Below are 26,111 nucleotides of genomic sequence, written 5' to 3'. Positions count from 1 at the left end.
CATCTATGGAGTCACATTTGACAAAGAATACAATAGAACACTATACATTAAAAACGTTTTAGACAAAAAAATGACCTTATTGAGGGGTCAAATATTTCTTAGGGAGTTGCCGTCGAGCTGGATGTATACAGTCTGGTTGGCATTTTGTTTTTGGCCAAGGACGATTCTGTCAAAGAACCAACGTTGGGATGCAATCATATCTGTGGTTTCTGGCAGTCATTTACATATTTCTGACCAGGGAACATTGTTTCAACCCTGCTGTGGTACATTTGTGGTTGTTCTAGATTCTATTTGCCTCAAAAACAAAAAGCGAAAGTCATACACTACGATTATGATACTAGTCATTATGATTGTGTTTAGGATTAAAAACGTGGTGAACATTTACCTTCATACACAGTTTATGGCTGGATACAACACATTTGTGATCATCCAGGAGTTATTTAGTATCAAGTGTCATTATTTTATGTATTTACCTAGCATCAGCCTTTCTCATCTGTTTCTATTTCAGTTATTAACATCCCTATGGCGACATAAACTGTGAACTAATATCATTGTGCCAGGTGCTGGCGCCAATTGCTAATATGGTTGATAGTTATTTATTGTATTTCCCCTTCCAGCAGTAGAAAATGTTCCTCTTTCTATTGTAGCTGTGTTGGAAAAGTAGCACAGTGGAGTCTTCCAGGGGTAAGTTATTCCCAGGAATACCACAAGAATCAGTAAACAGCCTACCAGGCATATCAATTCACGTTACATTTCTGTTAATTGCTTTAAACAAAGTGTTTTTTTGTTGACTGACCCTTGCCGGTGCGGAAGGTGAGCATGGCCGGCTGGCCCTCGCCTGCTGAGCTGCGAGCCACCATCAGCACCTCATAGAGACTGGAGGGCTCCAGCTCCGACAGCCGCAGGGTCTTCTCACTGCCAGGGACACGGACTGTGTGCCAGCTCCCCACCACTGTTCCCAAATCATCGACCTGACACACACAAACAGACAAATACAAACACTTGACTAAAATGGAAAATGCCTCCACAGCCTCTGAGTAACGGCAGGGAACGGCCTCAGGAACATCCCTAAGAGATTTATGTCACAATTTCCAACTCCTCCTGCCAACGGAGTCTTAACTCGTATCGCTGCAGTTTTATAGTCAGAGTACTCTTGTTATGACTGAAGCAAACTCTGGATTTATTTTTGCCCATTCTCATTTGGTTTAGGAAGGCTTCAGGGAAACTAAGATCTGTGTTTATGAAGATGGCATAAAGAAGTGAAACATGGCGGTGTGTATTTGTCCCCTCACCTTGCGATATTTTACAAAATAGGCGTTGATTTTATTCCCTCCATCACGCCCCGACCTCCACTCCAGGTCGTAGATGTCGGGCTTGTGGGTCTGAGGTGGGCTGGTGATAATTGGCGCCTCCGGAGTGGGTCGGTTCTCTCTCCTGTCGGCCGGCACGTTGACCGCTTCGCCTTCGTCCTCGGCCGGGAAGCGCTCGTGGCCCTCGTCGCTCTGCATGGGGTTGAGCGAGGGGGAAGCCTCCAGCAGCACACCGGCAGTGGAGCCAAGCTGTGGATCTGTCATGGAGGGAGAATGAAAGATTATTTATCCATTCCTTGCTGATTTCTCCTTGACTGGAGCGGTTTTTCAGGGTAAACTATTCCCACCTTTGGATAGTCTTTTACAGGGGCTTACATTCATAATGCATTTGACCTTTAACCTCTTATCTCGCTTGTTCAAAAGCAAAAGGTAGATTTCACACATTTCTTTTGTCTAGACAAATGAAACTGGGGAAAAAAAGCGTTATCCTTTTTGAAGTAACATTTTCAGAAGTCTATAGCATTTTATTAAAGGTTGTCATGCTTCAATGTTCAAAAAGGCATTAATTTAATTTCAGCATATCATACTGTTTTCATATTTGTATAGTCAAATTGTATATTACAGTATATCTATGTCGTACAATAACTCCTTGAGTGTTAAACCTACTGTGCAAAAAACATGATTTCTGATCTTATTTATCTAAAAACTGCAAAGCTATACATTGAGCCACAGTATATTGTTGCATTCCTTAATCAAACAGAAAAATCATATATAAACAATTTATGATTAAAAAACATTTTAATGTATGTTTTTAATCTTTCACATAATATAACTGTATGCATTAATGCAGTTTTATTAGATTTAGATGTAAGTTGTGCTGAGTTTTGGACACCGTCACTGGAGAAAGCACAATGTTATTAAAGCTGAAGCAATGGCAACAAAGTGACTCAGTCAGACTAACCGAGGTGGCCTACATGTCCACAGAGGACAAGCAGCGCTGGAACATTTTACACTTGGAACAAGCCGTTGAATCTACATAAAATAACAAGAAAAACCTGGATCCTGGCAGCACCGCATAATCACGCTTTGTTTTGTTTTTTCATTAAATCTTCACCCGAGCCAGAGCGGTCCACCTGGGCGAATCATGCGAGCTGCGAGCGTTATTACGGCTGACACCGGTTTGGCAGAGACCGGGTGGAATGTTTCACAGACGTTTGGAGGACACAGCCCACAAGATCATCTGAGCCACGCCACTGAGGTCAAAGAGCACCATAATCAAATTAAAACTCAAACAAGTGAGGAAGGAGGTTAACGCTTTTGGGTCTAGTTTGGTGCTGTTCACTTTGTTAAACAAACAGGCTCGGAGCTGGTAACACTAGAACTGATCCTGGGATTGTGGCCAGCTGCCACACATTCCGCACGCCAACCATTAAAATACCGGAGAGAATCAGACCCCAGCAATACATCCAGTCCAACCTTCCCTCCCTCTGCCCTCTCCATAGCTCTGACTCATCGCTTAACCAAAGCAGGGGCACCACCATGCAGAAAGAGGCAGTTAAGGCCACACCGCCCGCTCCGTCCTCACGACAAGGAGTGATAAATGTTCGGTAAGTGCTACTACACCTGGACGGGGATACGCTGCCAGCTCCTTCTCGGAAAAAAAAGGTCAGTCCATTACACATGAACACCTGGGAGTAAATGTGATAGTAAATCACAGAGGATTACCAGCACAGACGAGAGCTTCGGTTTGGATAGAGCTCTGCTTATTTGGAGGACAAGTGAATGTGTGTTTTTACATTCCTGACTGACGGCCTGAACGTCACAACAGCTCTTTCCTGGCGATGGGAGGACGGGACCATTATTATTATCATTGACAATTTATCGGTTAATCAATTGGGTTTAGAAAATGTCAGAAAATAGTAAAAAAGCGAACAGTAATGCCCCAAAAAGCACTTTATGGGATCAAGATGTACATTTCTTGACATATGCACATAAGCTATTGAAATCTGGCAATGAAAATCTTAAGTCCCAGGCTCCTCCAACAATGCAACATAATATTTACTTAAGACATAAAGGAAATAAAAAAATATTGTCATAATAGAAAATGCAGGAATAAATAGATAGATATAATAGATATAGATATAAAATCAGCGGTCAAATGATATTGAGTAAATCTCTAAAACAAGGGGCTGGAATCGATGTTGTTTTCCTTACTAATGACATTTTGAATTCATTTTCATGTCATTCAATTAGATCAAGTGATCTCATAATCCTTTCAGCCCTTGTTGTGGCTATAGTTTGGCGGCTAGCTGTGACGTGTGTTAGAAACAAGGACACCACGTCTCCCGACGGATGAAAGAGGGCTGTTGTCATGGTGATGCAAACAAACAGATTTCAGGTTTGCTACTAATAATAACAGAGCACTTGCATCAATGATACTGTTTACACTAAATGCAAAGGGCAGGCGATAAGCGGCCGTGCCTGGTACCTCAAAAACCAGCGAGCCAACCTCACATCTTATCAGCCTGATATTCTGTTTTGTGTACGCTGCAGCAAAGAGATATTAAATCTCATTCTTCTTCCTGTGTGGGTGTTTGGCAGTGAAGCCGCCTGATCCAGTCTGATTTGTCCTCCCTCTGTAGCTGAAAACATTCTGCAGATAGCGGGCCGAGCTGAGGAAAGGGGCCCGGCGTGGAGGGGAGGCATTTGGGTGAGAGTGAGGGGGGAACGTTGTGATGTGTTAATAAATAAAAGGCAGTTGTGTATGATGTTGACAGCCGGGTGGTCTGGTCCTCGTCATAACCCGCCACGGCTACTCCTTTACATTCCAGTGTCCGGGGGCTTATCCCAGACGGCGTGCACAAAGCTCACTCTCAAGCTCAGTTCAAGGCTCAGGAGGAGGGCGGCCTTGGCTAAGCCTCTCCTACACACACACACACACACACACACACACACACACACACACACACACACACACACACACACACACACACACACACACACACACACACACACACACACACACACACACACACACACACACACACACACACACACACACACACACACACACACACACACACACACACACACACACACACACACACACACACACACACACACACACACACACACACACACCTGTGGATACTGTATGTACAGACACACAGAGACCCAGCCTGGTAAGATGCCTTAACCTTTAAAACGCTGGTAACATTTATTTTCATAATTTATAGTCAAGAGACACATCTTAAAATGCACCTTTTTGTATCTGTTATCACTTTAAGCTCTGCGCAAAGGAAGAGTATATTGCTCGAGTTGCACGCATACTTATTAAGGTGTTAAGGTAAAAACACTAAGGCTTTCCACATTGTCACTGGCAGCATAGCCTCTTTCCTTTAGTTTTCTCTTTCACAATAAAAGCACAAGACAACAACGTTGTTGCTTGGGTTGTATTTGAGCAGTTGACAGTACGACTTGGAAACGCTAAGATGTCAAAAGGAAAAAAATTAAATGTTCTGGTTCCAGCAGCTAAGACGTGAGGGTTTTCTGTATTTAAAATTATTCTTATTTGAATATCTTTGGGTTTTGGTCAGATAAAACAGCCAATTTGTATATCTCCTTTAGTTCTGAGGATGTGAGGGGCATCCTTAAAAATGTTCTGACATGTAATACATATACTGTTTAATTTTTTAATAAATAAGTACATACTGTATACTGTACACATTTTTGACCAAATAATTTCCCGAAAAAAATGAGGCATCTTTTTTTATTGCCTGCCTTTAATAAGCACTTAGTATAACACCTTTAATAACTAATACAAGCTGGGTTGCTTCTTTAATAAAGCACCCAATTAGTTTAAGAGGACAGACACATACCTGTTTGCGTAGTGAGGATTCCACATGACTGTGCCGAGCCAATCCCGTTGTCCAGGAGACACTGGAACACGCCCCCATCCTGCAGCGTCACGTCTGTAATCACCAGCGAGGATCCAGAGATCTGGAAGCGGCCTGATGGGGTGATGGGGTCAGCGTTGAACAGCCAGGTGATGTTAGGGGAAGGGTTTCCTGTCGCTACGCAGGTGAAACGAGCTGAGGAGCCAGGAGAGACGATCTGATTGGTCGGGCCCTCAGTGATAGACGCAGGCTCTGTGAAGAAAAGCTCTTATCATCACCATGCGATCTGATGCAAACAATCCCGACACTCTAAAAGCCTTTCTTGTGCTTTTCTTACCAAGAACATTCACAGTATAGTTAGCGATGATCACTGTCCCCTGCTTGGTTTCAGCAGCACAGGTGTAGCTCCCTTCATCGCTCCTCGCCACGGCAACAAAGACCAGGTTGTTGTACTGTTGCTGAGAAGGCCCTGGTGTGACCTCCTTACCGTTCTTTAACCATTTGGCTGCTGGTGCAGGACTTCCAGACACAACACACTCCAACGTCAGCGGCTGAGACTGCTGCACCAAAACAGTCTGTGGGGCGGTGGGGTAAACTATCCTCACAGGAGGGGGGGAGACTGAATCTAAACAAACAGAGAAAGCACATGAGCAGAAATAAAAGATGAATAAACCTTTTCCAAAATCAAATTCAAGCACTTTTCAAGTATTTTAAAGTTGCATCTTAAAAAATGTATCACCTAATCACTGTGGTTAATTAGACATTTATATAAAGTACAAACAGCATTTACAGTGTGAGAGTTATTTTACTTTATTACCAGACAACATTGCATAGAAGGTTGACAAATTGAATGGAAATACAAAAAAAGGTTCATATTTCCAAAAAGTGTTTCTAAGCAGACCTGGCATCCTACATAACATGGCTGGGAAATTATAAAAAAGTTAAACTATATAATGCAACTACCATTTCAGGATGTTTAAAATACTACATTAAAATCAAAGCACTGTTTTCGAGGAATTCAAGCACCTACACAGAACCCAAATAAAATATGGCTTGATATGAAAACTCCTGAGTCTTAAATTAAATGTCATCAAACTTACGTTTCACTGACAGCTTAGTACCATGAGGCTGCATGACGGTTTCCCCGGTAACAGGGTTGAATGCACCACATCTATACATGCCCTGGTGCCGGTCTGACACTGAGAGAATCTGGAGGTTTCCAGACGGAAGAACTAAGTAGTCACCTGAAAGGAGAAGGAAACAACAGCTTCAGTAATGGCAAAGAGAGACTTCACAATATCAAGTCTGTGTGTTACAGCAAGGATGTGTACAAGGGTATTTGCTGTCTTTGGCAGAGCTGCTCCTGTGGAGAAGGACATTATAATAATAGTTTCATTTTGCTGTTGTGGTTGCATAAATATGAGTAAGTGAGTATGAGTACCCATCATTTACTTAAGTCGGACCAAACTAAATTGCCACATCATCAAAAACGTTTGGCATTTTGATAGCCATGCATGTGCGGGACAGAGATAGGGGGACCCAGAGCCATAACAAATACAAATATGGTATATAATCCAAACTCAGATGTTGAGGGCTTTATTCTAAGTTTAGAGCAGCAGCCCCTCAAAATTATATCTCCTCAATCAATACACATTATTGTGTATGAAATTAATTAATGTCGTAAATCAATGTCTGTTTATGCAAATGGTGTCAAAACAAGACCAACCAACAGGTATTGTGTATTGTCTACAATGGCCTAATACAAACAATATTAACATGTCATATCACAAAGGTCAAATGCATGTTCAAAAGTACAAGAAAATACAATATATTACGCGTATATATTATTGGTCTCAAACAAACCTGTGGAGACTTCTATCCGCTCCCCTCGTACCCTCAGTCTGGGCAGGGCGGGGGGGACGCTGTGCGGTAGAGGACACTCTATAAGAACAGAGCTGCCTTCCTGCACTGATAACGACCGCCGTCGGCCATCTTCATATTCTGATATTTCTGCAGAGAAAAAAAGAAAACTCATTGAGTCAAAACTCACTTTCTGTGCCAAACACTGGACATTTTAGTTTCAGCAGAGTCAAGAATGAAGGCGAACAGCGCTCCTTGAGTTTGAGTGTTTGTGTTGGATCACTGGGTTTGTTTATTGTTGTAGTGAGCGATTCTATGTATGTCTGATACAGTTCCAGATCAGGGTCAACCCCTCAGTGTAAGGTCTAACAGTGAGCAGCATCCCAGCAGGAACATAACACACTACACAGGAAAGCCCAAGGCTCATTAAGGATACCGCTCAAGAGGCATTTGGAAGTGTGCCTGAGTAAAAAAACTCAGACTGCTTCCTTCCCCTCGGCCACTCAGCAGCAGGCAGCCGAGGACAGGCATTCTTTGCAAGTGTTCAACACTCACAAAATGGCCTTCCTCTTTTCAAGGCAACTTCCTCTCTCTTTTTACCCCTCTGCTTTGAAGTGAGTAGAAGTATACACTGAAGGGTAATTCTCCGTATCCGTACCTGCTATGGCCACACGCGCGCGGCGGCTAACGATGGCCGGCCCGTGGGCTAAGCGTGCCATACACTGATAGACGCCAACATGGGCGGACTGCAGTGAGGAGATGGTGAAGGAGCCGTCGTGGAACTCCACTCCAGGAAGGGTGTCCCGGTCCAGGGGACGGCCTCCGAATCGCCATGAGACCACAGCTGATGGAGGACTCACTGAGCAGAGCAGACGAGCCACAGAGCCTTGACTCTGGACCAAGGACGCAGGCTCAGAGCGGAAAGAGGGGTATTGAGCTGAGGAGGAGAAAAACCGGATCAGACTTTGTCGCTCTCTTAGCACAAATAACAAAAAGCTTAAAAAACACACATCTTCTGAACAAAAAAATCATCTGCATGGCTCTGAGGTAACAAATACCTCAAAGCGATACCGATAGTTTTGCGGACATTTAATACCAACAACAGTTTTGTTCATTTTTTGTTTGGTATTTTGGTTAATTGTCCCTTTATCCAATTTCTTAGGTTCTGAGAGGTCTTTACAGGGTTTTTATTTATACAAATTTATTTTGTGGCAAGAGATAACGTCCTCATTACATTTTTAACAATTAGGTGACTTACTTATAATATATTTATCATAATGAATAGGTCATTTTCCTGCAAAAATGGCTTAAAAAGCTGTTTCAGCCTCTAAAACATGGAGAGTTTCTGCTTTTTTCAGTTTTACACGCCGTCTGCTTCTTTTGCATTCTAGTATAGGACAGGATACGCTATACAACACAGGATGTTTTGAAGTAAAAATACAAATTATCACTTTAAAGCTGCAATAATTGTTGAAAAACTAGGCAAAGAAACACAACCCTAATACATCAAGCAGGCAAAAATAGTCATGATAAAAACAGGTATACTGTATACCCTCACTTTAGCTATAAACATCTGCCATGTTTCTGCTAGAAAACTGATGGAAGTTGATTGGAGCTGCAGAGTTGTGATTCTCTTTTTCTATAATAATGACACCTTTTCTATACCACAGTTATTCGCTATGTGTCGTTTAAGTTTTCTTGAAATGTGAACCCAGCACTTCCATCTCAGGTAAGCGGACAGAAGGAGGACCTACTTACATGAGCAGCTGATGAGCAGGTACTGGCTGAGACACAGCACAGTGGACAGGAGGACCCTTAGGCCACTGTCCATGGTGCACTTTGACCCCCGCCTGCAGCCGTGTTGCCCAGCGCGCACACACTCGTCTGTTGAGCAAACCTGCAACACAGGGAAGACAGAAAAAACACATCAAACCAGAGCTCTGAGTGGAAACATGACAGCATCCTGATGAGCGAAAGGAAGAGGTGAGACAGAAATAATCGAGGAGCTCCGAGTTGGGGGTGGGGGGGGGGTGCTTTCTATTAGGTTCGAAATGAATCTTGTGCGACAATCCTTCTAATCTTCACGACACATCCTCTTTACACACTCCTTGATCTCCACCTCCCACCCTCTCCTCTGACCCCTGTTCTCACCCACTTCAGTGTCTCCCAAAGGCTGGAATGTCCAGCCTCTCGGCCCCCCTGCCCCTCTCTCCCACTGGGCCGCTGGGATCTCCCGCTAATGGAGTGGCCGTGGAGAGACTGTCGCCTCACTCTTAATATCACTCTCTTGTCACACTGTGTTGCTTCCTCACAGGTTCACTGTAGCCTGAAGTGCAGGCCCAGACATACTGGAGGGCACGTAATTAGGAGCATTCCTCTATCCTTTTCAACCTGACCCCCCCCCCCCCCATCCCTGCTCGACTGCGGCACCTCCTCCTCCTTTTTCTAAGAGTAATCCGAGGCAAGCTTTGATCCCAGGTTCCTGGTTGGTTACCAGGGTTTGAGCCCGAGGCCGAAGGGACAATGGCCGTCCAGCTGTGATATTCACACTGGCGCTCCGGTGGCTCGCAGACACTAGCGGAAGGGCCAACCTGGGCTGAAGAGGTGGGTCAAATTAAAAGGGATGATGTCTGGGTGGGATCGGTGAGGCTGAACGAACGTGTTTCTAACCCAACCTAAACACTGTTTCACCTGCTCAACAATGAAGCAGGTCAATGCGTTTAGCCTGCTTTCCATTCTGCAGAGCGGCTAGAAAATGACAACTTGGTGCCACTGGGAAACGGCTTGGGCTGCAAATGTTTTCCCTTTTAAATCATCTGTCCAAGGACATTTGAAAATGTTTACCAGTTTATTTGCCTGAATGCTTAATCATCTTATCATGTCTGTTGATTGAGTAATTGTTTCAACACTAGTTGCGAGTTATGCGATGCCAGGGGAGGTTTATTCCTTTATGATCCCACCAAAGAGACACAAAGGCTCTGTCCCTGTACTCATTCTCACCCATCTTGCTCCCTCTCTCTTTGAGGGCATCCTGAGAGGAGGAGGAGAGAAGAGGCAGGAAATAATAAACTCTCCGGGCTGCTGGCTCACGCCCACTTCTCACCCTGAGGTCAAAGCTCAGGGAAAACCAGAGAGAGAGGGTGGACCAGCGGGTGTCTGGTGGCCCTGGACCAGCCCCCAGAGGTCACCTCCAGCTCTAGGTTTCACTCACACTCATGTTCACTGTTTTTATAAACTTTCCACATAAAACAGGTGTAAAAAAACGAACATTTGCATTAATAGTTGATGAAAAACAATCATCTTTCTTTCTCAATTGCTCAATTTCAGCTTGATTCTGACTGTGTCAATCTGTTTTTCTTTTACTTTAGGACATACATTATGAATGTGCTGTTCGCTTTGCATTTCAGGCTCCAGTTTGAGTTTGCATGCTCATTCAAGCAGATCAAACCCACATCTTGCAGGCTAGCGTTTCTCCGTCCCACGAGTTGCAACAGGCCCTGCACACTGCCCCCATGTCATCAGTGGAAACTATCTTTCTCTCTCTGCCGGAATAATGATATATAATTACAATAATAACAACAGAACTATAAAAATGCACAGCCAAGTGCAGGCAGCACCTTGGCACACAGTGTGATGAGAAACCGGAGCTGATTCTGTAACTCCCTCTCTCGGTTCTTTGTGTTCACCTTTCTTTTTTATTTCTTAGTTTAACCAGTTACTTCCTCCCTGTGGGTATAGCAGTTTGGGCACTGCAGCTCCGACTGGGTGCCCTTGTGTAAACACACACACAGCTGCCTATCTGGCACATCGATCTGGCTCCACGAGGAAACACAGGGGCATCATTCCTGCTTCTTATCTGTTTGGCTCTCCTCTGACATCCGCCACCATGAAGCCGCCTCAGTGGAGACAGACACAGCGAGGATATCTTGTATCCCTCATCACAGAGAGTCTTCCCGATGCTGGCAGCATGGGAAGGCAAGTCCTGCTTCTTCCTGAGTCGACATAAGTCAAAGTGGCCTTTTGACAAAGGGAAAGTCCCTGTCAAATTAAGTCTTTTGCCAGAAAGTCCAAAGTTGATCTGCAGCCTCACTCCTCTGCTACCATTCTCAAAGAAATCCAGACTATTAAAGTGGGAAAAAATCCTGTGTTCCAGATTTTCCTCCTTCTATCCCAAATCTGATCTTGTGTTACCCTGCTGTTTTTGCACTTATGTTGCAGATGCATGGCCATTCTCAAGGCGCGATCGAACGGCTATAAATTGAAGAGACATCCAACATACAAAACAGACTCTGCACCGTTGAAAGCTGATACACAGACACAGGGACAGTTTGTGAAAATAAATGAGGATAGTGTCAGTGAGTTCAAGTGGAAAAGTTCCTATTTTTCTTGGGGTGTGGGGGTTGACCTATGTGTGTTTGGGAAATCTTTGACTGACACCTGGCTTAAGTGTGTGAAAAGCAAGAACAAACAGCAGTCTTTTTAGACAGCTTCTGTCCCTCACTTGTCTTTGTAACTTCATTTTTTATATATTTTTGTTTGAAACATCATGCTCACTCTCCGAGGAATCCATAGTAGACATGTACCGGTGAAAGGCGGCATTTATTTATCAATCTTGGGAGAGTCAGAAACAGGAGTAGTCCCACATATCCAGGACAAGAAGGATCCCCGGTGATGACACAGGAGAAAATAAACACAGTGACAGGCAGCCCTCGGGGAAGGGAAAGGGGTTCGAGTTTTTTTTTTCCTCCTCTCTGCAGGAAATACTTAAAAGCCCCATCTGCCCGCATGTGGGGCTGGCCCATATCCCTGTCATATTGGGTAAACGGGGACAAAAGCAATGCGGCGGAGCATCAAAGACCTGGAGGGCAGAGGAGGAACAGGTCACAACTGGTGCTGCTGACTGAGGCAGGGGCCTGGCCTCTTCGCTTCACAAGACTGCACAGCTGAATAAAAAGTCAACCGCAAACCTCATGAAGCCAGCACTGATTCGATATTGGGGCAATCTTGTCTGCCTCGGCAATCAATCCAAGAGTGGAATGAATCCAATGTATCAGAATATGGTTTATCTTAACCCTCCTGTTGTGTTTGTTTCTCCCCCCCTACTTTGGTGTTCCCGGTCAAATTTGACTGGTCGGGTTTAACTGCTCTTACATTAACACAACGAACATAAATCATCACCAAAATGTATTTAACACATTTATTTGTAAGATGTAAACAATGTCTCAGACTACTGGTTAACATGAATAACTGCAGCGATATAAACTAATAATAGAAACTGAAAATGACATTTTGTCGATAAGTTGGTATGTACTAATGATGGATAATCTAGGGTTACCCATTCATTTCTCAACCAATCAAAATGCAATGAAAGTGGTGATCAGCCATTTCATATGTTCAAATGCCTACTGTGGAGGATATCATAAGGCCTTAAGGCAATCAAATGTAAAACTCAATATCTATGATTGATGAAAGTAGTAAATCGGTCAGATCTGACCCGATCACAACAGGAGGGCGAAATAAAAGAAAGAATTGTAACTAATGCCTACAGCTGAACAGATCTAATAGTTAGAAATACGTTCAGAGTGAAAAAGCAGTGAGGTGTGAGAGAAAGAGCAAGTCTTTTCTGGTATGATGGTCTAATCTGACCTGTACGCTGAAGCCGATTCACATGCTATACCCCAAACCTGTCGGCACTCGCCCCACATCTCACGGACAGAGGATCTGCAGCGCACACATTCCTCAGCCCCACAAAGAAAGAGAGAGCGACGGACACACAGAAAGAGACAGAGAAAGACAAGCACACAAGAGAATGGAGATAAATTCAAAACAAGAATATGAGAGGCAATAGGGGGTGAGTAAACGAGAGAAAAAAGAAAGGAACGTTCTCTAGAGAGGGGTAAAAGGAGATGGGGGTAAGAAGAGGTGAAACATTCACTGTGAGGTGAAAAGTTGCCAAGCCCCGGTTCATTTCTCCTCCCTATTTATTTGGCGCAGCGAAAGACGTACAGATAATGGCGGAGCTCGCCTCTACGTCTGCCAAAACTGACTGATGATTCAGCCCGACTATATTCAGCTCAGCCCAACAACTTGGGAAGAGCCTCCTAAGAGAAGAGACTCTAGGGGACTATTATGGGCTTCTTCTGTTGGTCTGGGTGAGCCCACTGAGGCAGCCCGGGGCCACAGAGGAAACTAATGAGTGGAAACACTGGGCCTCTGGTACGGCCTAACTCTGTCTGATTAAAGACTGAGACGTTATTAAAAGTGGGACAGACTTAGACAAGGGGAGTGAGCTGAAGGAGGGGAGAGAAAGAGAGAAATGATTTGGAATCAAATACGGGAATTAGTAGGGGAGAGGGTTCCCTTTGTTTTTCAAAGAGAAGATGCATTGGAAGGGTTGAGTTAATCCATAATGCAAAATGACTGCCCTTGTCTGAACCTGAAATCCTGGGGAAAGTTAAAGCAAGTCTCCTTAATAAATCATTTAAAGTGAGACTGAATGCAGAAGACAAAATTAGATGCATCTTCAAGGACAGTCTGCTTTTCAGACAGTGCTCTCTCTCTCTCTCTCTCTCTCTCTGTCTGAGGGAGGACAGAGCACAAGCGGTCCGGGAGGCGAGGGGTAACAGCGGGGCCAAGCGGGTCCCAGAACCCAGAGACGCCTCAGCCCTGACAACACGGCCGTGGTGAGGGATCAGGAGAGAGGAGGAATGAAAGAAGAGGCCCCCGGGGATCAGACAGTCACATCCCACAAAGCCCTGTTTACCAAGGACACACATCCAACCCCCCCTACTCCCAACATCTCCGTTCACCAAAAGCCCGACCCTCCCAAAGTGCCAGGGCCGGGACCTGGGAGACAGCGCTAATTCTGCCCTGAGGCTTGTTGGCCGAGGACACAAACAGAGAGCTGAGAGGGGAGTAGAGAGGGGAGGGAGGTAGAAAGATTGAAACAGAGGGGACTGAATGGTACAGTATGTAAGACCCATCTTAATTGGAGATTGTTCTGCAATGTCTTGTTTTTCCTGGGAATCTGTGGAGGGGTCGGACAGGAGGGTGGGGAGGTACGGCTGTTTCCCAAGGTCCTGAACAGCGGGATTAACCACAGGGGCGAAACTCAATAGCGGCCTCGGACACTGGAAACAGATCCCCGGGTATCGCCACCATACAAGGCCACCTCGAGACCTTTTGCAAAGCACATGTAACTAACAACCCTTCCCCATTGTCGGAGCACTCTGGGTCCTTCCGGCTGATTTCACAGGCTTTTCAGCCCACAGGGGAACGTCTGCTCAGACGAAAAAAGGTCATTCTGGTGGAAAGGAGGAATGCTCAAGAAGGCCTTCTTGCCCGCAGGGTGCATTATAACACTGATCATCAACATGTGCCAAGAGTCTGATTAATCACGCCAGGAGAGAGGGGAGCTGGGATTGTGCAGCCGTGGCACCGTAGCAGAAGAGGCCACAGATTCACATTCCTTAATATCAGCTTTGATTAGAGAGGTGATGGGAAAAGTTTTCAAAATGTCTTGAAAATGTCTACCTTTTCTGGGGGAGTCATGACACTATCTGTGCTTTTAAATGCTGTTGTGTGGGCTGTGTGCTATAGGCACACAGTGATGTGATCCAGCTGCCCCCCTCCCCCCCTGTCTCTCGTTCCTCCCTAACTCTCCTGGATTCCATCACTGCTCGTGTCTCTACGGCAACAAGCGGTGAAAGACGCAGACAACAGTTTCTGTTCAGTCTCCTCCTGATAGGTCCCTGGCTCAAGACCAAAAGTACTTTCAAACTAAAACATACATTAAATAATGTAATGTGCAACATAACAATATGACAGCGTGTCCAAAATGGATACTAACAGGACATTTGGCAAGGTCAGTATTAAAAAAGCAACAACGAATAAAAATCAACTGGGTTGCTTGCAGGGTGTTTGACTCGTCTTTGTTTTGTCTCTTGAGAGGCGTGAGAAAGTAAGTACACACAAAAGTATTTTAATTTCTTAGAACGATAAATTGACTCTGCAAATATCATGGAGCTACGGCCGTAAATTCAAAGGAGGATTTACGGGACAGAAGCGTTGCCTGAACTCCACAGCCAGCAAGCAGAACAAAAACAAACACATGTAAAAAGGTTAAAATATAATTCGTCTTCCTCACCAAGTCCACAAATCTCTTTCAAAAACCCAAACAAACAAACCAGCTCCCTTGTACGTACAAGTTTGAGGAACCAAAGACAAATATGCAGTCCCTAACAGAGCGTGTAAATGCTTTATTTAGTTGTCTAAATGTTTATCCGTCTCAACTTGTAACACTCCACGCTTGTTGTGCGGCAATCGAGTGATCACAAAACAAACTTGGTGGTGATACATCAACACATGCACACCATCTAAGTTTCCATTTCTGGCTCTTGGACAAATCGAAAAAAGCCCTGCAACATATTTAGGGTCCAGGCTGCTCGTTGCTGCAGTGTTGGAGGTAAGAAGAGCTTTTGGCAGATGACATAGTGCTCTGATGGCGCCAGGAGAAGCACAACAGCAAAACCATAATACAGAACCCATGGCGAATGCTAACTAAATGTCGGTTGTGTAAGAGCACAGCTAAGCGATGACAGTGACTTTAACTTGATTAAAGTCAGTCAGACCATAGTTTTCAGAAATACCTCCGCAGTTTTCTGTGTGTCTGCTACGATCTTCCCGGAACAATGCAGAAGGCTGGAACAACCATCCTTCTGACTTGGATTCCTCCTCTCACATTGAATACATTTTATAAATAAGGGGTTCCATTGCTCCCTAAGGGCATACATCTTGGATCAGGGAAGGCCCAAAATGGCACCCATAACCACAGGCCCGGGGGCAGGCAGCAGCAGTACCCACACTGCCTCACACTCTGATCTAGGAGAAAAACAGCCCTTCAAACAAGTAGCGTGTTTGTCAGCCGGAGGGGAGTGCCAGCCACTAGTTTTGCCTTAATATAGTCTTGCTGATCCCTGTGCTGGCTTTTCAACAGTACACACACATTCTGGTTCACAGAAAACCCATGTCAGATGTGACTTATTGGTTCAACATTTGAAATAGAAAGCTGCGGTTGCTCACAGTTTCAAGAAGAAAAGACTCCAACTCTTGGGGGCCCATGCTGAGGCGACTGACTAAGTCAGGCATATTTAGTAGGGTCAGTTTCAGGAAGGGAAAAATAAATGATTCTTGCAAACAGGAAGACGATGAGGATGCAAAAAAGAAAAGAAAAAAATCGCCACAAATGCTCTGAAATACTTTGCTGCGAGAGCTGTTGGCAAGGGTCCGGTTCAGAAGTTCACTCCCTGAAATGTTCCCTAGGACTGAAGCTTCGTTTAGAACGCTACACAAGACAAGAAACAATGGGTCTCATCGGAGATACTCGTTTGACGATAATGAGAAGAGTTGTTGTTTTTGGCGATTGGCTAATATTTTGAAAAGTCCATGTCAAACCCTCCTTGGGAACTTTTTGTTCTCTCTCATACATAATTTGATCATGTTAAAAAAGGGAATATATATATAAATAAAAGCCGCACAACCCCTCCAATGATTATGAGCACATCATAAAAAGGCATCTATAAAAAGGAACTAACTTTAACCGAAGGGCTAAAAAAGACTTGCAGTGTGCTTCAAACGGCTTGGGACCAACACAGTATTTTTGCAGTCTGTCCGAGTCCTTTGGTCTTTTCATCAAGCCCACCAGCTACTTGTAAAATTAGTTCTAAGCAAACAGTACATCCTAGTTTCCTGAAGTAAAAGTCTCTATCAAACAGTGTCTATCTTTGTCACACAAACTGCTTTTGACCATCTGATGTTCTGTACCCGTCTGGACAGTGCGTTTCTTCTTCAAAGCGCTGTGTGTGGTACTGGTTTACATTCCCTTATCATATTAACAAGGCAGACATATATATTTAGTCGAGGCCTGTACTTCCATTGCATTAACAGAAAACAAAACATCAGAGAAGAAGCAGATCTCCTCGCTCTGCATATCTCCAGCCTGTGCGGATTGGTCCCGCTTCATTTCGGTGGCTGGCTGGAACATCTGTTTCTGCTGCTCCAAAAAACTGTTTGTTTGTCTTAACAATTACGCCCTGATGTTTCTCATTTCATTTCTTAAATCTCTTGAAAGTCATTATCCAGTTTCAGGTCCTTCAAGGTTCTGAATTTGTAGAAACTCAATACGACCATCTGTTGAAAGCTGGTGTATACATCAGGCTACAGTCAGCTCACCTTTGACATTTCAGAGGAGTCGTAATGGAGGAAGCATGCGTCCTATCTGTAACCTGCTGGAGTAACATGCTTGCATAGTAAAGCGAGTCAGCGTTGGGCTGTTTGGATCATCTGTCAGAGTAGGGGGACATGGGAGAAATAGGGGAGGGGGTCCCTCTGGGAGACATATGCGTTGTAGTTAAAATAATGAAAGTGTGAGCTCAGAGCAGATAAGAAGTGCTACTAATGACAGCTTCTTGTAAACATCAGTGACACCTTCAGCTACTGCGTTTGCCTTCACAGCTTCTCCAACACAGCGCCACTTTATCCAATTCCACTCACAGCTTGTCCCTCGAATACATTTAGGGAGGGAAAAGGAGGGTGGAAAAGTAAAGGGTTTTTTGTTAGCACTGCAGCTGCAGGGTGCACTCACCAGCCCAGCAGTCACAAGAACTCAAACTCTTTCTCTGACCTGCCCATCTTTCCCATCAACCCCCTGCTCATGGCTGCTGGGTGTTGTCAATCAGCACCCCCCTGGCTCCTTGAACATGGGGGCTCATTGGCATGCTGCCCAAAACTCCCTTCTGTCCATCTAATGGGGCCTGAGCTCTGGGTCTGTCCTTGACGAATGGAAGCTGAAGTTTGCGGAGTAAAGGCCAGCGTTAAAAAATGGGAAAAAGGCTGCAGTATGACTCAATCCTTGAGCAATGAGAGTAAGAGAAGTTCTCAAAAGTTCAATCTAGTCAGGTTTCTAGTTTGGGAATAGTTGCTTGGTGGATCACCGCCAACCGTACAACAGTCCACTACATTCTACTTTGTTATACTAAGAAGCTGAAATAGATTAAGCGTCAGAGATTTAAAAAAACGAGAAAGACTTAATTACGACTGTCAAAATGTTGTCACGATGAAAAATAAGGTGGTTGCTTAGAATTTAGACATTTCTCTTTTTCTTTTTTACAGCCAAAAGGTTGATCCTTCATTGCAGTTATATGACGGATCACTGTGTGAAACCAAATAAACAACCCAACCACATTGTGATTCAGCTTTTAAATTCACTTCCATACACTTTGGGGCCAGGGCTGAGGTTAGCTGCCTGGCCTCAAGTCTGCATGGCCAAGCAAATGGGAGAATGGGAGGTGCCCAAAATATACTTTAGTCCCCAATTTAGACACACCCTCTCCCACCACATTGACCTCCAATAGACATGCATTCACTTAACCATTACCAGAATTCTGATAGTAAGGCTGCAACTATCAATTATTTTCATATGACGGCTATTTTGTGGGTTATTGATTTTTCTTCATAAATTTGGACAAAATGGTGAAAAATCCTAAACCCCCTGAGCCCAATGTGAAGAGATGTTCACTCATACATAACCTCACTTCCTTTTACCTTTAATGAAACCTGACCATTACAATGGAAACCCAAGCATTTACTGCCACTCTTCAACAATCATGTGTCATTGTTGGAGCATATGCGGTTTCTGATTATAATACTGCATCAGAAAAAATCAAAAGAGCCATTATGAGAGCAGCGGCTGGTATCATTACACATGCTTACATTCAAATTGCCCACTTAACATAGTTCTCCTACAGCAACATGTGTTTATCATTAGCGAGCACACTAATGGCTCAAACATTATTCAAGCTCACTTAATGGCATAGTTGTGCTTTGTTCAGGGTCTGTCTGATAAGAGCCGGGCCACTAATGGTTTATTAATTTCCCTACGAGCCACAAAAAACTCTGCAAAAACAAAAACATGACTCAGAGGCTTAGGCATTGTCTGATTCAATCACATTACCAATAAGTTACTGTGGGGAAAATCCCACAAAATACTAAAAATACTCCACGGGTCTATGTTCAGCTTGAAATCCAACAGTTATTGGTATTGTAGCTTGGATTTATGGCTTTATTTTTGATGCAATTGCTCTGAAAGAAATGCCTAATAATGCTGTGTTGAAATATTTCCAGCAACAAAGAATGAAACAATATTTTCCACAGACTGACCAGAATGCAATGCACTGGAAGGAGAAAACAATCGAGGAAAAGTGGGAACTCATGGAGTGAGAGTCAAAATGAGGCAGGTTAAAGGAAACTGACTCGGTATCAAGACTCTGTATCCAAACCTGAGGGAGGATTTCTCCTTTAAATTGAACGCCCGAACACAAAGAGCAAACCTTGCTCTGCCCCGGTCAAAAGCTCACCCAATATTAGGGAGCACTGAAAGGATTTGAAAGGCATCGGAAGTGTCTTCTTGTCCCCCTCCGACGCAACAATGCACGAGCATCTGTTTGAACTTGAAAGTGTTTTATCTCAGAGCAGCCATGTGTGTCCCACTGACTGGATGTCATGCATTGGGGAGGGATTCAACACTTTGTTCTCGATAACTTTTAAGTGTGCAGTTTTCTGACAGTCACCCCTATGTAACAAAAGACTCTGTGAAGCTCTGATGATAGGGGTGAAAAGCAGACAGAGGAAATGACTTCAAGGAAATGAGTGAGGAGCAGCCACAATATTACTATAACTTTTACACAATTATCTTTTTAAATAACTTCGTTATTTGACATTAATTACAATTCAAACTATGTGGATTAATGTGTACATTTCTAAATCAAGTCTGTCTTTGACTCTATAACTATAAACTTTGAGTTGTCTTCCTCAAAGTTCCTGAGGTGCGGCGGTGCGGATCACAACACAGAGAGACATGAGTAGAATAATCTCATCCACACACTTGCACTTGTTAGTGAGGGCATTTTTTGACACGTCCAAAATGTTTCTTACTTTTGGAATATTTCTTTTAAGAAGAGATGCAGAAGAAATCTGTAAAAATGTGCAAATTGGAAAAAAAGAACTGTTCAATCATCCATCAGACTACGTTACACATCTGCATCTTCCAAGTATTTTTTAAATCCCCTTCCACCTGTAATGTTATTGTCATTTGTGTAACTAAACTAATCTTAAATCCAAAATCACATTCCCTATCAGTAAACATTGAAAACACCCTGCAAACAGACAGGTACAGTTTTCTTTGTACGCTTTGCACAGTAACTTATGCACTTGCCAGGTTTTACAGCAATACCAACATGGATTTAGCAAACCGACATTTATGACACCCTGAGGGGGTTCATCTAAAACAATAAAGGCTCTCTGTCTTTGGAGAGAGGAAAAAAACACAACTTTAAATATTAGTCTTAGTCACCATGTTCCTGCACAGTGGTAACTGTGGCAGAAGGTTGCTCCTGCAGTGGATTTATAACAAAAGTATAACTTTAGAACAAAGTCATGCTTCTTATAGAGCAGGTTCCTTTCCTCCTTTTATGACTGAGACACCAATGTGTCAAATGGAGTGACGTATTTGCAATTTCTAAAAGAAAATGCTCTTTCATCTTTCAAAGAGCAGAAAATGCAGCGAAGGCCATCTGTTTTTAACTGGGATGTGAAGTATCCCTGCCTCCAAGGGCTGTTGGACAGAACAAATATTTATCCCTTACCCCTTTGTTTGATTCACCTCTAAAACAACACAATACACTGAGATGCGTCAGAATGCATTAAGATGACAGATAACTGCTGAATGATGATTCTAATTTGAATAGGTCCATTTTTTGCAAAAAGCTTACAAAGCATGGTTTTAAACAACATGCTGATCAGTGCTGTATTTCCTATTTTTAGATAATGATCGAACAAATATGCCCCAAAAGCCAACAAAATCATATTATTTCACTTCCTATATACAGAGACATATTCTTAATAACCAGAGATGTCATCCAATGAAGTCAAAACTGTACTTTAAGAAGCACAACGAGTCATCAATTGGAGTCAGAGTATGTAATGTCAAAGTAGCCTAAATGCTGATACAGTATATGGGGAGACTAATTCATGTACAAAATATTAATCTTTGTACACGGGCGCCCCCCGTTTAGCAGCCTGCCACACAGACAGTGTAGCATGCCTCTCCGTGCCGCTGCTCCACTTTCCCCACAAAACAAAGTAAAGAAAACACGGTAATGTTTTGGAAACTGATTACACTGGCACTGCGGCGCTCTTCTGTACGTCACTTTTTCTTTTGTGATCGTTACCAGAGAAGCCCAGCTGGCCTGGTGCAAACACCGAAGCCTCCCTCCAACCCGCTCCCCTGTCTGCCGCCCGTCCTTACCTCTCTTGCAGGAGGGCAAAAGCTGCGAGCCGTCGGGTGAATTAGCAGCAAAACGCATTCTTCTGGAGGCAAATCCGTACGGGGCCCTCCATTAGACACGGGCTCAAAGTGCGAGACGACAGGAGGAACATGAAAACAGCCGGAGGTAGAGCGAGTCAAAGAAAGTCTTCAACCCTGCGGAGCAGCGCAGACTTCGGGGCCAAGGTGCGACAACTCCCCCCTGGTCTAAACTCGAGCTGAGGTAGCAGAGTTTCCTCCTGTGAAGTTTTGAGTCCGCGTGTTAAAGAGTTACGTCCCGTTTTGTTTGCTCACAAACTCTGTGTCTGTCTGTGTAGCCCGTTATTGTAACTTCTCCCACAGTTCTCGGTCTCCGTCTCTAGCGCTGCCTCTTCCACACACGCATCTTTGAAGCCAGTGTCGAGTTGCTCAGCAAATTATGGCAGCGGCGGAGCTGGTCGTCAAACCAGGAATGTCCCAGCCCCACAGCTCAATACGGCTCCTGGAGTGGAGAGGGGAGGCAGAGAGAGAGGAGGGGGTGTTACCCATATAGACAGTGCATTAACAAGTTTTACAATCTTGGGAGAAAAAAAACTTCCTCCTTCCTTCTCTGAACACTTACCTGACTTATAGTTGTCAATCGTATCCACCTGAACTTCGCTTTGTGCGACTCCATGATGCACATCAACATCATAAATATGGCTTTAACATGAATAATAGTTTTTTCTTTACAGTGAGAATTGTTGTAATGTTGTTTGACAATTAAGAGTGTGCAAATACACATATAAAATACAATAATACAAACCTTTAAAACCCCAAATATCATCAATAAAAAATGTAATGACGTTTTATGATTTTATTCAATCAATAGATGTGTGGTTGATTTTGTTGAGTTTGTTCAATGCTATAAAGAGATATTTCACCTGTATAGAACCTCTTACTGAAGTTGCAGGGAAGGCAGGAAATTACATGGTTTTATTTTGGAACTACAATAAGCTGTTATCTTATGCAAGTGATCATCATATGAAAACCTGACACCCATATAAACAATAGTTATTATATGTGTGGAAACAGTACTTTAACCTTTATGGCTGACATTAGCTTTACACATAGTTTTCTTGCCATGAATTTATATGTGCATGCATGTTAGTCACTTTTTTTCTTCTTCTTTCCGCATTATTTGTGGTTACTGAAATATATATTTTTACGAGCAAGACCAGAAACCAAACTGTGTCTACACAGGTTGCTAAAGCTTCTTTTACCGTGTAAATCTACCTATGTGCTTAAATCTGTGATAGTTCCATACCGCACAAACAGCCTCAAAGCCATAAAGGCAGTTCTCATTTTTCAGTGGAATACACTGTTCCTTGTAGATTAAACCCACTCTCACTGGGCCCATTGAATTGAATTAAAGTTATTTGGGAGGGGGATGTTTGAACAGCTAATGGCTATGGGTAATTTCTGGCATCGGACCTGTTGGTTGGAATGGCTGAATGTTGGTTGGCTGGATCCATTTCCTCATCACTAGGTGCAACGCCTTCACAGAGGGGTGGGGGGGGAGGGAGCTGGGAGTGTAAAACAGTCATCTGTTGTGCGTATGGGCATGAGTAAACAGCATAATCATCTTGGAGGCAGTAATTATGTGCTCCAGTGTTGGCCGGGCGGCAGCGGCGGGCCCACCCTGCTTCAGACAGCAGGTGCAGCTCACCATGTGACAGCTGACTGCGATGGAAGGTGTGATCCAATCCTCCCGGGGCTGGCTCGACCCAGTGAGGGCCTTCAGGCAGTCAGGGCCAAAGCCAACAACGCCAGAAAACCTCTGACACAGGAGGAAAGGGAAAAAACGATGGAGGAGGTGGTGGAGACGGGACTGATGAAGGACGGATGCTCCAACTTTGTTTTTACAGCACTGCTATCTTTTTTGCCAGTTTCTCTCATTTAGACATTTTTCTCCTTGTAATGGACAGTTTGACCTCTTCCTCCTGATTTATGACGAGCACTTAATCCACATTTCTATTATCAATACTTTAATTATTTACATGTCTTGGTAAAAGGGTTAAGCACACTGAAATAATTATTATGGACTCTTTAATAGTGATTCATAACCAAATATTTAACTGCAGGTAAACTGAGGGTCCTTACCATATAAAGGGCAACTCAACTTGGCAACCCACAAGTTTCTTTAAGCCGTATATAAAGTGTAAATAAATGGCGTGTGAATCATTATTAACAATAATCTGTTCTCATTGGACAGTACAGCCCACTTTATTCCTCATCATTATTTTAAATTAATTTTCTTCACCCCATTTTCTCCCTCCTCTCTCCGAGGGTCAGGAGCTGGTTGGAGATGGAGACGGAGGCTCGGGTTCAGAGGGGGGTGAGTGGGGTGATTGGACACAGTCGCATGTGAAAGGCCAGAGAGCGGCGAGTCCACAGGGAGCAGGGTCCGCACACAAAGGGCCAGGGAGGGGCCCGGCGGGGGCGGGAGGGGCGGCCGAGGAGGAGAGGCCACGCTGGGAACCAAAGCTGACAGCACAGACACTTCTCATCCACTCAGGGCTGGCCTGTCTCTGGCCCCCTGGGGTAATATCCTCACTTATCTGAGCGGAGCTGCCAGAGAACCACGGCAGCCTCAGCCAGCAGAAGCAGCAGAAACACTGAAACCCACATCTCACTGATATGAAGTCTCTTTCCTCAGTCATATCAGCCCTGATCAAGAACAAATAGCTTACAACAAACTTAGCCACAGAGGTGGGAGGTAACTACATTTACTCAAGTACTGGACTGAAGTACAATTTTGAGGTATAGTAGTTGACTATTTCCATTTAATACTTTATACCTTTACTCCGGTAACATTAACAGTGTGAATTGCACACATAGTGCACATACGTTTTTATATTTTCATGGGTGGTATTTCACAACAATGATATATACTGTAACAGTCTATGTTGGAGTAGGGTCTACCAGTAGCTACTTTTAACAAAATGTATCACAAAAAAATCAACTACTCTTTAAGTCATTAAGAGTCAAATTATTTAGATATTTTACAAAAAGTCCATCAGAACTTTGTTTGTCTACAACAGTAACATGCCACGTGATGCAACAATATTAACTAGAAAAATGTCACATGTATAAATATAATTAATACACACACAAGGTCATTGAAAAGGTTTGACAGTAATGTATTGGTACTTTTACTCAAGCATGAATACTTCATCCACCACTTTTTAGCTAATACAAAATTCTCGAGATGGCGAAACAACGTCAGTTTACACTTTATACATTCAAATACTGATTTGTGTATTCGGCTTTTATAGGGGAAATGGTACAGTAGGACCGCCTAACAAGGGCTTTATCCAAATGCTCAGGCTGGGTTTGTTTGGAGTTAGTCAGTCCAGTTTGCTGTCCTTTGCTCTGAGGATAATAAGCCTCCGACCACTGTCAACAGAGTGTTTATGACCTGCAAAGCAGCCCTGGGTTGTGTTGACTCTGTCAGCAGGGGCCTGAGGGACGCCTGGCTCCCAGTGCTATTAAAAGGCACTTCCAGATAAGAGGAGTACCATCCCTCTGTGGGAGCCGGTCAGGATTTGTGGATTCGACAGCAGGACAACATACCAAGGCTTAATTGTTGTTTGTTATATTCGTTAGATCCGACTCCCAGTTTTATGTAATTACTTTAAAGCAGATGTGGAGGGTAAAATGCCATGAACAAGCACTTGTTGCATTTCTTTTTCTAGAGTGATTTCAGACAGTCCTTTTTCTAACCTGCAATAGCATTAATTTTTAACGTTTATACGTTTTTATAAGACAAGAAAAACGTTGTGTCGGGCGAATACATTTATATGAGACTGAGAAAAATCACAATATTTTACAACATAGGGTAAATGGATTTCCCCTCAGAGGGCTGTATATCTCATGACTTAGACAGGTGTGTGCAAGGAGTGTGTGTGTATTGTCCCTTTTCTGTATGTTGGACTGGGTATGCGCCTACAGTTGTGTGTGTGGGTTTGTAAAAGAAAGAGAGAAAGTGAAATTTGAAGGCACCTCTCTACATCTGGTTTCTGCATCACTGCGGTGGGATCACATTATCCATCGTAGGCTCTCTGGGAATTTCATCGGTCTGTAACATCTCACTTATTCACACGTCTCCCCGGCCGCAACCATGTAGAACAATCCCGATTGTCCCTCGTGACTCTGCAGCGACCCTGCACATCCTCTGACCTTCCTTAAAGCCTTCTCCTGTCTGATATCGTGCCTCTGTGAGAACTGTAAAGAGCATAAAACTGTCCAAACTCCAGTTGTCATACACTGTCACTGTTTTGCCTCAGATGTCAACAACAATTTAAATTATTATATACATGAACACAGCTACTGCCCCTCCTACATGGATGGGATTAAAGAAGATAAAGAGTCAAACTTAAAGGACTGATTCATTTGTCACATTTGATGAATTAAGATAATAAAATTAATTTAAAAAAGTTTTGCTCCAAATTGATGATCAAAGGACAGAGAGATCTGCTTGTTAAATCAAAAGATGTCTTAATAAAATGGTATTTGGAGAAATATTCACAATCTCAAATAGTGGATCCAGAGCTCAATGATATAAAAACATGGATATATATACAATTAAAAATAACTATACAAAAAGCATGGGTTTTAAAGCATAATCAGCGGTTAATCTATGAC

The 26,111-nt window shown here is 43.5% G+C and overlaps 1 protein-coding gene across 1 annotated transcript in view; it reads right to left on the bottom strand.

The window, feature by feature from the left end:
* Nucleotides 1–22,059, bottom strand: part of cdon (cell adhesion associated, oncogene regulated) — a 34,160-nt gene extending 12,101 nt beyond the window's left edge. The window contains exons 1-9 of the mRNA XM_079676569.1: nt 21,429–22,059; nt 8,825–8,963; nt 7,725–8,003; nt 7,070–7,216; nt 6,307–6,450; nt 5,544–5,831; nt 5,189–5,458; nt 1,293–1,567; nt 797–971 (exon numbers count right to left, since the gene is read on the bottom strand). Coding sequence (XP_079532695.1) covers nt 797–971; nt 1,293–1,567; nt 5,189–5,458; nt 5,544–5,831; nt 6,307–6,450; nt 7,070–7,216; nt 7,725–8,003; nt 8,825–8,897 — 1,651 coding nt within the window. The 5' untranslated portion in view covers nt 8,898–8,963; nt 21,429–22,059. The remainder of the gene's footprint in view (nt 1–796; nt 972–1,292; nt 1,568–5,188; nt 5,459–5,543; nt 5,832–6,306; nt 6,451–7,069; nt 7,217–7,724; nt 8,004–8,824; nt 8,964–21,428) is intronic.
* Between the last annotated feature and the right edge of the window lie 4,052 nt (nt 22,060–26,111).

The sequence above is a fragment of the Notothenia rossii genome (genome assembly GCF_949606895.1).
Source record: "Notothenia rossii genome assembly, chromosome: 4".
In the NCBI taxonomy this organism is placed as follows: domain Eukaryota; kingdom Metazoa; phylum Chordata; class Actinopteri; order Perciformes; family Nototheniidae; genus Notothenia; species Notothenia rossii.
The sequence above is the reverse complement of the archived record's forward strand: the minus strand, read 5'-3'. Positions and strand labels throughout refer to the sequence as shown.